At 45.7% G+C, this 16,256-nt stretch overlaps 1 protein-coding gene across 1 annotated transcript in view; it reads left to right on the top strand.

Annotated features, from left to right (window-relative positions):
* The first annotated feature begins 2,755 nt into the window (after window positions 1-2,755).
* Window positions 2,756-16,256, top strand: part of KCNS1 (potassium voltage-gated channel modifier subfamily S member 1) — a 30,144-nt gene continuing 16,643 nt past the window's right edge. The window contains exon 1 of the mRNA XM_019539636.1: window positions 2,756-3,898. Within this exon, the coding sequence (XP_019395181.1) occupies window positions 2,933-3,898 (966 nt within the window). The 5' untranslated portion in view covers window positions 2,756-2,932. The remainder of the gene's footprint in view (window positions 3,899-16,256) is intronic.

The raw sequence follows: 16,256 nt of genomic DNA, 5'->3' as shown, positions 1-16,256 counted from the left end.
TGCCAGACTGCTGTTTAGCTGGCATGAGTCTCTCTCCTAGCCTGCTCTGTTTTCAGCATGCCACAATACTTTATTCTGTATAATTGGAAGTGCCCCGTCTCTAGGTCCTTGCAGGTGTCTGTCTCAGTTGGCGGCTGCTAAGTCACTTCTCCTTCCCCAGCAAAAGTTGCAGGTTTCATGCTTGGCCCCAGATTTTCAACAGCAATCCCTTCCTGTCTGGCAAAATGTTCTTGTTAACATCTCAGAAAGTGGTGGGAGCCACAAAGAGCCTTTTCCTGCCTTGGTGTCTTGCCCAGCGATCGATGAACCCATTAGAAAGTGAAAAATGTAGAGTTCTCAGTGTTATAAAAAGCACATGCCCTCGGGATGCTGTTGTGTAACATGGTGGTGAGCAAAGCTCCGCAATGTGGCCGAAGATGTCATGAGGAGAGCTCATGTGGCAACAGCCAATTGCAAACCCATTGCTCTCCCTCCAGTTGAGAACAGATTCCCCACTGAGAGGATTAATAATTAACAGATAGTACTTGATCTTGTTCAGACATTTCACAAAGTCAGGGCACTGACAGGTTGGCTGCATTTACATGAACCTCAAAGCATCAGCAGCCTCTCTTCGAAGCCAGCAAGTTTTGGGATATTAAACTGAGACTTCAGAAAGGAAGTTTAGAGAAGGGGGGGGGAAATATCTTGTCCATAAGTATTGCTATACTGGGGTCCCTTGTGTTATCACTGCAGTGCTAAGAGAATCAGTTGTCTTTGCCCAGAGCTGCCCAGAACCAGTGTGTTGCATGGCAGCGTTTCCTCTAGGTGCCATCACACCCTTGTCTTTCAGCCTTCGTGGTGTTTTTGCCTCTGGTCTGTATTTCTGAGAGTCAGGTTGGAAAACTTCCCTGTATGGCAAGGCAACAGAGGGATTCTTCAAAGAATACCTAGCTGACTGAAACCTTTCAGGGAACGTGTAAATTATGACGGACTAAGCCAGTGGTTCTCAACCTTTTTAGATCTGAAATGACCCTCTGAATATGCTGCCTCTTAGTTTCACTCATTTTTTGACTACTGAAAAATAATTGAGCAGTTTTTCTGTTGCAAAGAACTCAGAAAGACCACGGCAGCTCAGAATGTTTTTAACACTCTGGATTCCTATTTGAAATTGCTGAGTTTATCTTGTGAATCCTGTTTACACACCTATCAGTGCTAGCATTTCATGCTACCCCTGTGTACCTTTGAAAGGATCTCCAGGTAATCCTGGGTGCCACAGCACCCTGGCTGAGAATCACTGGACTAAACTGCAGGTCACACAAAGTTTAGTAACAAGAACAATTGGAAAAAATATGGGGGGGGGGGGGGGTGTTAAGGGTTGTGTAATTCATATTTGATGTTCCTGGAGGTTGATGGCAGAGCTTAATATGGAACAGTGCAGAGCAATGCAAAATAATATTTTTTTTCAAAGACACCAGCTATTCACAGGGAAAGTTTAATTCCCAAAACTGAGCACCCACATAATGCCCCTTCCTATCACATCTGCACAGTGAACTATGTGGGACTTGGGACTTTTTATATCCTTCCCTAAGTGACCGTGCTTACAGCATATGGGAACAACAGAAGTTTGCAGAGAGAACAAATCGTGTTCTTTCAGTCTCCATTTGTGAAGCACAGACACCTACGATTTGTAATAGCAAACCTTTGCATTTGAACTTAAAAAAAAAATCTAGTTTTGGATTTTGTGCATTTAAATTTTATTTGCATGGGTGGCTGTTATGGATACAAATGCTGACACATACAGAACATTTTAAAAGATGTACAGAGGTGCTTGCAGCCAGGGGCAAATGCACAAACAGAGACCAGGTAGACATGCACCTAAGACTATTTCTGTAGACTTTAATATTTGCATTAACAATTTCTGCAGTTTGTAGGGTAGGGTAGGTAAAGGACCTTAAACAGATGGAAGAAGTTCAACATGTAATAGGCATTTTATTTTTACTATTCTTTATGGTTAAAAAAATCTTGTGTTTAGGCTTTAATTAGTCAGCTATTATATTTATATTGGGGAGAGAGCTTTTCAGAAAGCAGGAATACAGTATGTCCTGTGGAAAATTCTGACAGCTAGAATCTCTTGTGTCCTGAGTTAATATGAAGGGTCAACATTTTGAATCTTTTCAGACAGGAATTCTGAAATCCTTTGGTATAGAAACGTGAAAACCTTTTCTGATAATGTCAACTTGTTACAGTATAATATTCTATATTAATTGTTCTATATTAGTATATTCTACATGATAATACCCTATGTGATATAGAATGATATAGAACTTAGATTAAATATAATAAAGACAAATGTTTGAGCTTTTTCTGCTGAATACCTTGTTGAAATCAACACCTTCCCTCAAAACACTCGGATTTTGACTAAATTACATTTTATGGTTTGAAAACTGCAATGTCAAAAAATTTTAGCGAGCTCTAATTAGAAATTCAGGTGTGATGCTGCAAAATTTGCTGATGGGAGAATGAACAAACTGATGAAGTTACAAGAGCTTATCTAGCTTCAGTGGCCAATGAACACTTTTGGACATGGGAAATGCACCGTTCCCTTCAGTCAAGGTGCTGCATACACCTTTGTTAGACCTTTTTACTACTCTTCCAACAAAACTGTGGAAGATTAGGCAGTTGAACATTAAAAAAGAGGCTTTTGAAAATCTTTTCAAGCCTTTCTTGCCAATTGTATGGAACCAAAAGTACCCTACAGACCCAGGGTTTTTAGTTCTCTTTAAATTTCACATTTGAAAATGTAAATTGATATTCATTCATTGCCACCAAAGAAGTATATGGCCATGATTGTTAACTGGGCAACATTTCTTAAGATCGCTGTACAGAGACCATATCTCTTTGCTTCATCTGCACTGTGTGTTCATAGGTCAGACCAGCACCTGCTTAACTGATCATGGTCAGCGAGACCTTAAACTACTGGGATCCTGATTTTGAGGACGATGTCATCAACATTAACGTCGGGGGTCTGAGAAGAAGGCTCAGCTCTAGCGCTCTCTCCAAGTTTCCTGACACCCGCCTGGGGCGCTTGCTGTCCTGCGACTCAGAAGAGTCCATCCTGCAGCTCTGCGATGACTATGACGTGAGTGCCAGGGAGTTTTACTTTGATAGGAACCCAGGTTTCTTCCTGTATGTGCTTCACTTCTACCAGACTGGGAAGCTGCATGTCATGGAGGAGCTTTGCGTCTTCTCTTTCTGCCAAGAAATAGAGTACTGGGGCATCAATGAGTTCTTCCTGGACTCATGCTGCAGCTACCGCTACCATGAGCGCAAGCTAGAGAGCCGGCACCACAACTGGGATGAGGAGAGTGAGGTCAGCAGTGTGGACACCTCCCCTGATGAGATATCGGATATCAATCTTGACTTGCTCCGCTACAGCACGTTGCGCTGTGGCAACTTGCGGAAGCGCCTTTGGCTTACCATGGAGAACCCGGGCTACTCCATCCCCAGCAAACTCTTCAGCTTTGTGTCCATCAGTGTGGTGCTCGTCTCCATAGCTACTATGTGCATCCACAGCATGCCAGAGTACCAGGTGGTGGATGAGAACGGTAACGTGCTGGATGCCCCCATCCTGCACAACCTGGAGTATTTCTGCATCTCCTGGTTCACCTTTGAAGTGTCTTCCCGCTTGCTGCTGTCTCCCAACCCACAGAAATTCTTCAAGCACCCTCTGAACCTGATTGACATTGTCTCTGTCCTGCCTTTCTACTTTACCCTTCTGGTGGACGTGACCCTGGGCAGTGACTCAGAGCTGGGGAATCTGGGCAAGGTGGTGCAGGTGTTTCGTCTCATGAGGATATTCCGGGTTCTCAAGCTGGCGCGGCATTCAACTGGGCTGAGATCGCTGGGGGCCACATTGAAGGTATAGTCTTCTCTTACCTCCTGCTCTATTGCTTTGCTATGTAGGCATAGAAGTCATGTGAGCTGGGAATGAGCTGTAGCTAGTAGAAGTATCCATTCCCATGGGGAGTTCATGGAAGTTGGAAGGTCGCATGGGGGGTAAGTCCTATATTGGTGAATGCCACAAAAGTTGGATGCTAGTTACTGTGTGGTGCCTGTGTAAATGTCTCTCTCTCTCTCTCTCTCTCTCACTCACTCACACACAGACACACACACAGAGGAAGGTATCCACTGAGTTATTTTGCCAGTGCAGTGGTGACGGAGATGGAAAGTGCTGGTGTAATACCCCCAATGATGCAAATAGTCCCTACAGGGTCATCCTGCAGTGTTCCAGCCACTGCTTCATTAGCTCACGTTGTGCTGGCTGCAACAGAGTCCAAACTAGCCAGAAGCTGCTAGTGTTCAAACACTACTGTGAAGTAGATGTGCCTAACAATGAATGTCTTCAGATTCACTCTACTTCTGTCTCTAGCATGTCTGAGAAGAGGTCGCTTTAGGAGCATGTTGCTGGCTGGCCCACGGCCAGCATGCAAGCACTAGTGTCCATCCATCTAGAGATCTGCAAATTCAGGGCCAGCTGAACTCTGCCTTTTGCAGTGCCCTATCTTATGCCTGGGTGATCCCAAAGACTGAGTGATACGGGCACTGTTTAACGTGGCAGGCGAAGATGAAGGGAATAAAGGTTGACCAGATATAAACAGGGCCTGTGACAACAATGGTGTGTCCGGATCAACATGGAAGATCTACCTCTGGCTTGAGAGGCTTCAGGGCAGCACAAAGGTACTGTATGCAGGGCAGAGGGAGGAGCCCACAAAGGCTGACAACCCATTCTGAGCAGGCCAGAGGGAGGAAGAGCCAGAATGGGAGATGCCTGAGATACTGGCAGGATCTCTCTGAGGGGACCCAGGATTTGGAAACAGCAGAGGTATCAGTGGCCAAGAAAATCTGGCAGCAAGAGGAAGAATCTGTGGAGGAAGGACCTTGCCCTCTACAGCAGGTGAGCAGTTCGGCACTATGAAATAAGATGACGGGGGCTGGGGGAGAATGGCCAGGGTCATCCTGACTGCTATCCTTCATGTCTGTATTAGACCAAGCAGCCTCATGAGGTGGACTTCTCCACCACCTCATAAGGGGCAGCTGCTGAGCTGTCCCTAGCTCAGCCAGGTTATGGCATCCCAGGGCTGGAAGGGAACTTGAGGGTCATGTGTATCTAGTATATGCAGTCCTCTGTGATTCACCCTCCAAAAGGCCCCCTGACTGGTACTCCTGAGCACTTCCACACCAAATACAGTTAATAATGGCAGTCATGTCAAAAGTCTGTGCTTGGAGATTTTTACTGTAATAAACTTTCTATTGGGCACTGTAGCCAAAGCCTTTTCATTGCATCTCATCTTTTGGCCCCCATGCCAGACAGAGGTACCTAGCACGCAGGTACTTTATCTCTGCTCTTGTCTCTCCCCGGAGTAACAGTCCATTGTCCTTCTGGTTTAATGAATCAAGAAACTTTCCTGATCCTATTTTATGAGTAAGACAATGTACAGCTGAACTGGAAGAATACTTTTGCTGCCCACTCCACCTCCTATCACTTAATGGAAACATCAGGTATCCTCAGACCCATATTTCTCCCCCCCCCATCCCTGGAATTATATAAAAAACATCCCAAAACAATACTTAAACATTGCAGCCACATTATGGAAATCTGCATATTTCCTTCCAACCCCACAGAAGTTCTCACCGCCTCTCCACACGTGGAGCTGATGCCCCTCTGCAGAGAGTTGCTTGCAAGGGTCCAGCTTCTAATGTTGATTTTATAAAATGGCTATCCCCACCTGGCATAAAATCCATCCCCCTATCTACCCTTATTTTTCTGAACATTTGTGAATTCCAGCGTCCTACCTTCCATTTGCACAGTTGTGCCTAGCATGGGCAGAGCCTTTGCCATCTTGAACCTTCCTTTCAAGAAGGCATTAGAAAGCAGAACAAAGCTGAGGCTGTACAGTGCCTAACACAATGTGGTCCTCACTCCTGTCTGGGTCTCTTAGCTACTGCTGTACAAACAGTTGCTCTACAAGGGACAAACGGCTATTAACACTCTCCATTTCTTATTTTTTCAGTGTAGTGGCCATGTCAGCACTTTGGGTATCCTGGAGGCTGCCGTGGGACACTGCGAATAGCCCAAAGTTGGCATGGGGGCAGGAAGACTGGGCTGGCAGCAGTGGAGTGGCTGACAAGCCTGAGGAACTAGGTACAGCAATGCTCAGACATGCAGGGAGACAAGGATGGTTGGTGCAAGAGACCTGTACCTTTGTCCTCCATGGCACTTAGCAGCAAAGGCTCAAGAGGACACCAACTTGGCCAGCACTGAAATAGCCTGAAAATCTCCCAGACTCTTCAGAGAGGGGCAGACCCTCCCAGGATCAAAGACCTCATGAAAACATGAACCAGAGAGTTCCTATTTCAAAAGAAAATCCTCTTAAATACCTGCACTCTACTTCTTCATGAAAACCTGTCGCAACAACCAGCAAGTCACTTAGGAATAAGGCAAAGGCTGGATCTGTTACTTTTCTTGGCTACAAAAGTTAAATAAAACTGTCTGTGTGGAAAGGCTCCTTGAACTCATTCTGTGTCCCATTTACATGTGAATGACACGCTGCACCAGAGCAGGGACTGACTGATTTGCATGTCGTTAGGCAGTGGTGAGACTAAGAGAACCAGGAGTTTCCTGGGCTTTGATTCAGGCTGAGCCAGCGATTCACAGAGTGATGCTGAGCAAAGCGCCAGTCTCCATGCAGATCTGAGTTGTCTGACAGTAAAATCTCACTAAAACCCCTGACCTGCTGCATCAGGTTTAAGTTCCAATTTACTGGGCACATAAATTACAAAATATTGTTGATCATAATTTAGTTCCTACTGCAACAACATAAAGCATTGGCAGATGAATAAAAGCCCATTTACATGGTCAGGAAGTGGGGAGATGGTGTCTCTGGCAAGTGGAGCGATTAATGTTAATGCTACAGTGATACAAGTAGAGAGATTTCTGCTGTTCTGTCTCTTCTAGAGAAATTATGGGTGTTCTTCGGATCACTCAAGGCTGGAGCCAAAGCCTATTTAAATCAATGACTCTTCTCCACCATCCTGACCAAGTCTCTTCAAGAGACCAACTGTGTATATGAAGGGGGCCTGGCTTCAAGCCAAATCCAGGAACACTTCCCTCCTCAGTCTCCTCTTAGCTGTTGCCCTGTATTCCCTTCCTCCTGCATCTTTTTTTTTTTTTATTGGCTCTTTCTGAATAAGTGGCCCTGGCACTCCCTGCTGCTGAGAGGCTGTCTGGGGGAAATTTACTCCTCCAGTACTCTGGCAGTGAAACAACAGGATTGCAAACATCAGAGGCACTTTCTCTGCTCTCTCAATCCCTGCTGAGATCTGATATCAGTTGTGATACTGTGCATTTAGGTATCAAACTCCCATTGAAATTTAATGGGAGTTAGGCACTAAGTGAATTAAGCACTTCTGTACATTTTTCGGTGTCGAAATACCCGAGCAAGTCATGCAGGGCCAGCTCTACAGGAGCTGCACAGAACCGAAGACTCCTGAATCTCAGCCCAAGGTGCCACCCAGCATCGCACCCTTCCTACTTTTCATTTGCACTGTTGTACCTGCTAAGGACTGACTGTGGCCCATGAGCACAACAAACTGTGCCAGGGAGCAATGTCCAATCTTTATGTTGTAGTCCCCTTTGTTGGTTCTCTCATATCCTTCCCTGAATGTCTCAGACCTGGGGCTGAAATCCAAAATCTCCAATTTATTTAATTCAGTAAAGGAAAATTGTTTTGGATGCTGCTGAAGAAAAGCTCCCTGACCTGTGTAAAGCCTAATTACATACAAAGTCCTTTGGGTTTAAGGCTTCTATTTACTCAGACACTTAACACAGCCCTAGTAGCTGCCTAGCAGGGAGTCTTCTAAAGGAGTTATTTGGCCCATTATATTGCAGCAGTATCAGTCCAAGCCAACATGGGGTCTCCTGCAAACTCATTTTCTGAGAGACTGTGCCCTCCTGTGGCATTGATGCTGATGTGCTCTTGTGGATATGCTCCTAAGCAATGCACTTTGAAAACAGGTAAGTGCAGAAGGGGGAGCTGCCAGTTTCCCAGCATTAACAGAAGTCAGATTTCTCTTTTCACTCCACTTTCTTGCGTGCCAGCCCCTCGCCTCTATTTGCAAAACTGAAATGCTTAAACTATCAGAATCCCTTGACCTTGTACCCTTTCTCTTTTTATTCTCCAGCACATTCCAGGACCTAAGGGATTTTCTTTAAAAATGTATAGTACGATCCTGTTCTCTGTGTTGCTCCCAGGCTGAGATCTTTGCTCCTTGCCCGGAGCAAGTCTTTTTTAACCCATGGATAAAGCCTTGAAAATGCAAGGCTGCATTGTAACAGCTGAGCTGTCTTCCCCTCAGGATTTCTCTAGGCACTCACAGCTACAGGTGATGGTGGAGGAGATTACACTGTTCCTCCTTGGTATTATTGACAAGAATTGAGCAGCTTTGTGACAGCAGTTTATAAGCAAAATCTGGCTTGTTCCCTGCTGTAGAATCTGCCTCATCTTGATTGTGCAAGTTCTTTCTTCACTACTTTGCTGTTCTCTGTTCATCTATATTGCTAGTATTAGTTAATAACTGAATAAAACTAGCCCAGAAAAATGTCGTCTGGCTGCTAGAAGCCTGAAAATCAGAATTCTGACTTCCTTTCTTCGAGAGATGAACGGCATTTTGGCAGGAACCAGATCACTGCACAAAAGCGTCTAAGAGACCTCATCTGTGATGCACAGAAAACTGCCGGACTGCAACGGGGTGTCCCGGGACACTCCAGGCAGAACCAGGTAAGTCTGAGCTTCAGTGCAGCCAGTTCTTAACCAGTTAAAGCCTAGTCATAGGTCATTCTGGGGCAGCTTTTTCTGTAGCCTGCCCTGGTCCAGAATAAGCACATGCCTGTTCAGGAACCCTCCTGTTCTTAAGGATACAATTTTTCACTGCAGTGTTCACATGGGTGTTGCCCCGAACTCTTCTCCCATCCACTCATAAAACCCACCTCATCTGGGTTTGCTGGTACCTTAAACCTAGACCAGCAAGTATGGCTGAAGGTTGTGGGTTAGAGCTCAAGTTTCATATTCCCGTGGCTTATTAACCCATGGGTGGGGAGGGCAGGGTACAGAACATCACTCCGCTGCTCACAGTCCTCTGGTCCCTTTCAACAATTCGACCTGTGTTCAGGTGGGCAGGCAAGTTCTCCCACATTTCCTTGGGAAAAAACCCTAGGGCATCTGAGCTTATTACAGCATAAAAAAGCTATGGGATATGTCACCTCCAGTCCTAGAAACACAAACCAGTTGGGGCAGCACCAGGAAGGGCGCTAACTTGGCTATGGCTTTGCAGGTGGGCTATTCACTCCTGGGTAATCAGACATGGTACTCCAGTCATCTGAGTCAATTTTTGCCGGAGATCTGTCTCAAACAACTGGTGCTTGGTAGAGCACCATCATTTCCTCCTATAACTAATATACAAAAAATGCTTTGCACAGCTGGAAGGGCTTCTGCACAAGGCTTGGGATGCTGGATATCCACCTACCTTTGTACTGGCCTACATTTAGAATGACCTCTTCCTTGTAGCAGTAGGAGTAACATAATGTAAAAAAAACCAAGCAAAATTGCTCCGTCTTCTGAGTACTTCTGGCTATATTGATGGCTTAACCCCTTCTCTCCTGATAAAAAGACGGAGTGGTTGCCCTCTGCCCTGCACACACAACAGCCATGGTGAAATCTTGGCTCCTATGAAGGCAATCTCTCTTTCGTGAGGTCATAACTTCTCCTTAAGTTTCTGTTCCCCACAGCAAACTCTTCTGTAGTTTTGGAGACCTCCCATCTAAACCTGTTCTGCTTTCATAGTGTTTTACTTTTCTCAGATGAGCTTCTTGAATTGTATTTTGATCGTTTTGCCCCTCCCTAGCCTGCCAAAATTGCTGCTTCTGCCCAAAGATGGAGAGTTCGTAGCATCTTGTAAAAGTGAGTGGTGCCTGGAGACCAGCTCCACACAGCAGGATTTGTTGTAGGAATTGGGCAAACTAATTCAGAAGCCAAATTTTTCCCAAATATCAAATCTTGGCAGGTCCAGTCCTGTGGTAGCTTGATCATCACTGAACCATCTTCTGTCACAGCCCAGGGCCCCTCTTTCCCGCAGCACCAAAGGGAAAAACTTCCAACCATGCAGGGAATTCCAAGCTATTGATATTATTTTTTGTCCTGAATTAGTTTTAAAAAGTGAAGAGACTGTATTTTTCTGAGTGGGAACATCTCAGTTTGGGCATACTGGGTGTGGGGGCTTGTTTTGAATTCGCTGCTGAGTTGCTGCACTTCCCTTCTCATGGGAACCATAATTTGGGTAACTCAAAGCTTTCTGTGGGCCTGGTTCTCTGGCTGCACTAAATCTCCTAGAATGTGCTTTGGTCGTATGGCTTGTGATATACAGCTCCGGTCCAGCCAGGAGTGGAAGGGGGAGACCAGAGTGCAAAGCCCACAGGAAGGAATGGGGGTGTGAGGTACTTTAGGAACTCAAGCAGACCTAGGTTAATGTGGAAAAGGGGTGTTTCTACGTGTCTTGACAAACCAAAATGTTTTGATTTAAGTCAACTGATGCAGAACATATTTGGGTTTTATGTTTCTCAACAGTGGGGGGGAAAAAAGCACATTGGGGAAAACTTCAATTTAGCAGAAACTGCATTTTCCTTTTAAAAAAAGTGTTCCTACCATCCATCCATCCTCATCGATCAATCCTTCTTCACCTGCCCTCTGGAGAGTTCAAGCTAATATAATAGAGGTGTTCAGGCAAGCAACAGCTGCTGAATGCTAACTCCACAGAAGATAGGGAGATTCAATTTGTAAACTAAACTGGGAACAGTTCCTGGGATAACAGTCTCTTCAGTATCAAAGCTCCTGGGATTTCCCTGTTGTTAGCCAGGAGCTCTTGTCCATTGTGTGTGCAGTATACACCTCAGTGTGTATTGGAAAGTTTTATGGTCTGCAGGAGGGAATAAAGGCACAAAACTCCCCTTGACAAGAAGGTCTGGCAGAGCAATGTGCAAATTCTCAGCACTTGAAATATAACTCTAGTGTCTCCTGTTTCACCCTTTCAGATGCAGGCCATTGGGTCAATTTGTACAGCATTATAGCTATGAGCAGTGGTTTCCACTACCTCCTCTATTCTCCATCATGACCAGCTTGTAAGGTCAGCTATACTGCATGTATGCGTTCTGTGCAGAGATGTTCTTGGTCCTATAAAACAGCCTGGTCAGGCTTTAACCAGAGTTGTTTGGTTGTTAACACAGAAGGGGAGTAACATTCATTTGCTCTAATTCAGTGGGGCTACATGAACTGCAGTTGCAATGCATTCCCAAAGCTGCCTCACAGAGGTGTGACAGGTGCACTTGTGATAGCAAATCTTGTAACGTAATCATAGAATCACAAGGTTGGAAGGGACCTCAGGGATCATCTAAATCCCATTCCCTGCACAGATACACAGGATTCGTTGTTTCTAAACTGCCACAGAGACCTGTCTGCCAGCATCTTCCTGAGATCCTTCACTGAAGAAGATTCCTTGGCTTTCCTCAGAAGCTGGCTCCACTGTCCTGCTGCTCCTGCCATTAGGATCTTTCTCCTGAAATTTAGTCTACAGTGGTTCTGTTGCTATTTAAACCCAGCAAAGAAATGAACCTGGTTGTTTTGCAGACATCTACCACACTCCATGTCAGTGCCCCTTGCTCTCTGGTGCTTGCTTCCCTCCAGCCAGGATCACACAGAAATATGTTTTAAAACTTAACTGTCTGTAGCTATCTCCTCTGTCGTACTCGTCCTCCAAGAATAGAGGTCCAGGTCCTTTGGCCTTTCTGCACCACCTGATGGCACCTGCCTGGAGTGCAGCTGTGCATTCTGCTTTTGGTCGAGTGAGACATAACATCGTGGGCCTCACCTGTGGTCTTGGCAAATCTAAATCCTTTCAGTTCAGCCTGGAATGACGGAAAACCTCACACTTCTGCATTCCCCAGATAGTGTTTCTATCATGCAGGCAGGAAGCGTTGTGGCCTTATCATTGATTCCTTTATGTAAGAAATCAGAGCGTAAAAGGATCTCTTTGAATAACAGTTCTGTTGAGTGCCCTTGTAATACTGGCACACAAAGGAACGATACCATCACTTCTAAAGCATCTGGGACAACAAAGTGCTCTGCTGTTCACATCTCTGCATGACAAGCCTTGCAGAAAGTCACGCCAGTAGTAACTATAAGCCTCACTGGCAGCAACTTATCCTGGTTTTTTTCCCCCAAGTTTTGCATTAGTTCCTGTATCTGGTGACCCTCAAATTGGCACTGTCCCTCCTCTCTGCTTTGGAGACCCAGGATAAGGCACAACTGCAGTCTCTTCTCCACCTCCATGGACTGCAGCTTTGGAAACAATACCTCCCTGGCCCTTGGCTCAGGGTGATCAATAGGAAGCTGGTGAATTTCACAAAGCAAAGTTCTCTGTGTTTTACTAGTATTTTCCTAGAGGGGCACGCAAACTTTGCAGGACAAGGCCTGATATCCGAGAACCTCCTATTAGGATTGTTTTTGCTCTTATGCTTCAACTACGTAAGGGAATCAAGACACTGTTTAAGTAACCTCCAGGGGCTTCTGGACAGACTACGGCTCTGACACGTTTCAGGCTGGTTTCTGGCCCAGGACTGCTTGGTGATGGCACTAGTGAAATGGATGATCACAGTGAGTGATGGATGAGAGACAGTTATCCGCTCTGATAATGCCATGTCCTTTAAGAATTGATCGCTAGATGATATGAAGCTGACTGTGTGGAGAAGGATAGAGCCGCGCTACTGCTGCTCAGTGGATAGACAGGAGATTTCAGATGCTCTGGCACCGTTCACTGACATGGAATTAAGTGAGAAAAGAAAAGTTCTGGACAGGACAGAGGGGAGAGGTTCTCTGTGGTTTGGGGAGTGCGTTTGCTTGGTAGCAGCAGGATTTGTCAGAAGAGCAGGGAGAAAAATGCGAATAGCTCTGACAAATAGTGGATAGCTTTTGTTTAGTGTTGTTACACTGGAAAGGGTTAATAGCTTCCCATCAGAAAGGTCTTTGCTTGATAGAGCTAGTAAAGGCAATGGGTGCACTAGGCATTCTTCTTTCAGGCTAAGCAGGAAGAGCAATGAGCTGCCCCTTTATGCAGTGATAGTCGGAAACAATAGGAAGTTACTGTCCAGGGTTCTGATTTGCATCTGATCCGATTGCCAATGTGGAGAGGCTACCAGCTTGCCCGGTGAGCTGGGCACACTGAGAAAGAGAGCAAACACTGCAGCCAAGAGAAACAGAGAGTTGGTCATGAGCCTGGCTTTATGGGGGAACAGTGAGACATAGCTCTTTGGGCACAGTACTGGCTGGAGGGGCAGACCTGGGGACTTCTGAACAAACTCCCTGCTACTGTTCGTTCCTTCTGGAAAGCGGGAATAGGACTTCGGGTGCTTTCTTTGTACATGTACTGGGTTGCACCAAAGATACCTGGTTTGTATCAACTATTTCTCCTTTTAGTGGAAGCCATCATGAAAAGCCCCAGACATACTCAGGACAACAATATTCTGTGGTATTACTAAGTGTGTAATGTATTTATGTAATCCTGGGGTTTTCTGATGATCCTGCCAGGCCCAACTTTTATGTCATCCATCCTTCCTCCTGAATAAAAAGGGATGAATGAGACTTCCTCAGGAGGCAGGTGATGGTGCTTCAAGGTATTAGCCAGAAAGTTTTCTAGGGCAGTGATTTTTAACCTGTGGCCTGTGGACCCTTGGCGGGGGGGAGTGGTCCACAGATATCTAAGGGGTCCACAAAAGATGATTATGATCAATTAATAGAATGTGAATACCCACACTCACAATTCAAAGGGGGCTGCACCTCCACTTGAAATATCTTAGGGGTCTGCAAATGAAAAAAGGTTGAAAACCACTGCTTTACAGTGATTTGGGATGCTGTGGATGGTTTGGGTGGGTGTCATGAGACCTGAAACCAGGAGTCCTTGCATCTTCATTTAGTAGATCCTGATGTTCCAAAGCAGGTAGTTCTCTGCTAGGAACTGCCCCACTCCAGTGTACCCTCCCACTTTGAGTCCCTGTGGTGCCCTGTGTCATTTCAGCCCTGGGCATTTGATAAGTGACTGCACTGTGCACAGGGGTGGAACAAGGAGGCCCGTAGGTCAGAATTGCAGGGCTTCACATGCAGCCTATTGTGAACAGCCCAGTAGCAAATGCATAGAGAAGCTAGACTGGGTAGAGCACTGAAGAAATGAGACTGTAAGCTTCTGGGGTCTGGCACTGTCTTTTTCCTGTGTGTGTTCAGCCTGCAGCCCTGCTGAGGGGCTTCTTGGATGCAATTGTAACGTGAATGATTACCTACAGGGGAGCAGTTGGAAGCTACCTATTGGAGCCAGTGCAGACACTTAATAGGCATCTGCTGTCCGTAATGTCCAGGGCTTTGAGGGAGGTGCCCATCTGGGCAAACAATTACTAATAAGAAGTACCAGAAGAGCTCTAGCACACTGTATGGTGAGACGTCCTGTTAGAACGGTACTATGAGCACACCGCTGCTAGTACTTGCCTATATGATATAGTTGCACCAACAAATGACCAGGGATCCTGGTTTTAGCTGTTTAAAAATGGCAAATTCTCTGACAAAAATGCAGATTCTCTGAGATTGACCCCAAAATCTGTGATTAAAATGGAACGCTAGTATATATATAGTTATCAACTGACCACAATGTTTTATTGATATATTTGCAGTTTTAAATAAATTTGGAAGCCTACCAGTGACTCGGTCACTATAATAAAATAAATTCTAAATACTATATAATTTGGTATTTGATTTTGGATTTTCTCATGAAAAATCAGAGCTGCCCCTGTCCCCTACACTCGCCAGGATGCAGGTCCAGGCCCCTCACTCCCAAGCCACAGCTCCCCAGCACTGCGGGTGCCCCTCATTCCCCAACTACAGCCCCCTGGCCCTGCTGGTAACCCTCAACCACAGTCCCTTGCCCCATCCAGCCCTGCCAGAGGGGGTCCCCAGCTGCCAGGGCTACAGGGCCAGGGACCAGCATCTGCCGCCCCTGCCCCCTGCAGCAGCACCCGAGCCCCTGGAACTCTGCCAGCCTGCATAGAGATCTCTGCAAAAATGGAAAACCCATATGTTTCTCCATTAAGATGAGAAATCTGGATTTTTTTTCTCAGTCAAAAGGGAAAATCCAGGGTTTCATTTTTTCCATTTTTCTGTGAGAAACAGAAAACCAGATCCCTGCAAATGATATCCACTTTGTGACTCATGCCATTCAAGCAGTGTGAACAGCTGTGTGGACAACCTGATCTTGCAGTGGAAGTGGATCTGTTCCATTCAGTCACCCTGCTCCTAAATGCCTTGAAACCAAAATAAGCCATTCTTACTCCAAAATAAGGACCTGCAGCTCGTGTTAATGGCTGAACTAATGTTCATTTAAATCAAATGTTAATTCTTTGCTAGTGCAACTTTCTTATCTAGACAAGAAGATGTCTTGATTTCTAAGATCCACCAGCTCTCATTTTCTTATCATGGGTCTGTCGTGATACAGCTGACAAAAGGACCCCAGATTGGTGTATCTACCATCTGGGCTGGCAAGTGCCCACCGGTGACATGGTTCTGTCAAAAGCAGCCTCTGCCTGTGATAAAAGAAGGAGGTTGTTAAAGGCAAGCAGCTGTCAGGCTACCTGTCACCACCCCCCTCCTGCCGTAGATGATAACACCAACATTGCCTTTGGAACATAAATCAATCTCTGCAGGAAGAATGAACTTATTAGAGGGATATGAAGCTGTTCCCAGCCCTGTTCTGAGAGGCACAGCAGATTCCTAGGTTTGTCTGGTAGTAAAAGTCTCAGTGACCATTCCTCTGGCACAGGCTGGTATTTCTAAAACAAAAAAGGGCTTCCCTGAATATGTCTTTGCTGCAGAACATACCAGAGTCCAGGCCCCTCGGCTTGACCATGATGCCTGCTGTACTGAAAGCTGCTCAGATTTGTGTAGCTGTGTCAGCATTGGGGCTACTCGTATCTGGGTCTACCCCTAAGATTCCTTGGGCTGTGTCCCAGGGCTCACTAAGGGTACCTCTGTGCAGTACGCTGCCATGTTGCATAGGCATACTCATGTTAGATTTAAATAAGATACCCTGAATACCAGAAAGCAGCCTTGCCAAGCACTGTACAGGGGCTAAGT

The sequence above is a fragment of the Crocodylus porosus genome, unplaced genomic scaffold (assembly GCF_001723895.1).
Source record: "Crocodylus porosus isolate Cpor-Errol unplaced genomic scaffold, CroPor_comp1, whole genome shotgun sequence".
NCBI lineage: Eukaryota > Metazoa > Chordata > Crocodylia > Crocodylidae > Crocodylus > Crocodylus porosus.
This window is presented reverse-complemented; position numbering and strand designations above follow the sequence as displayed.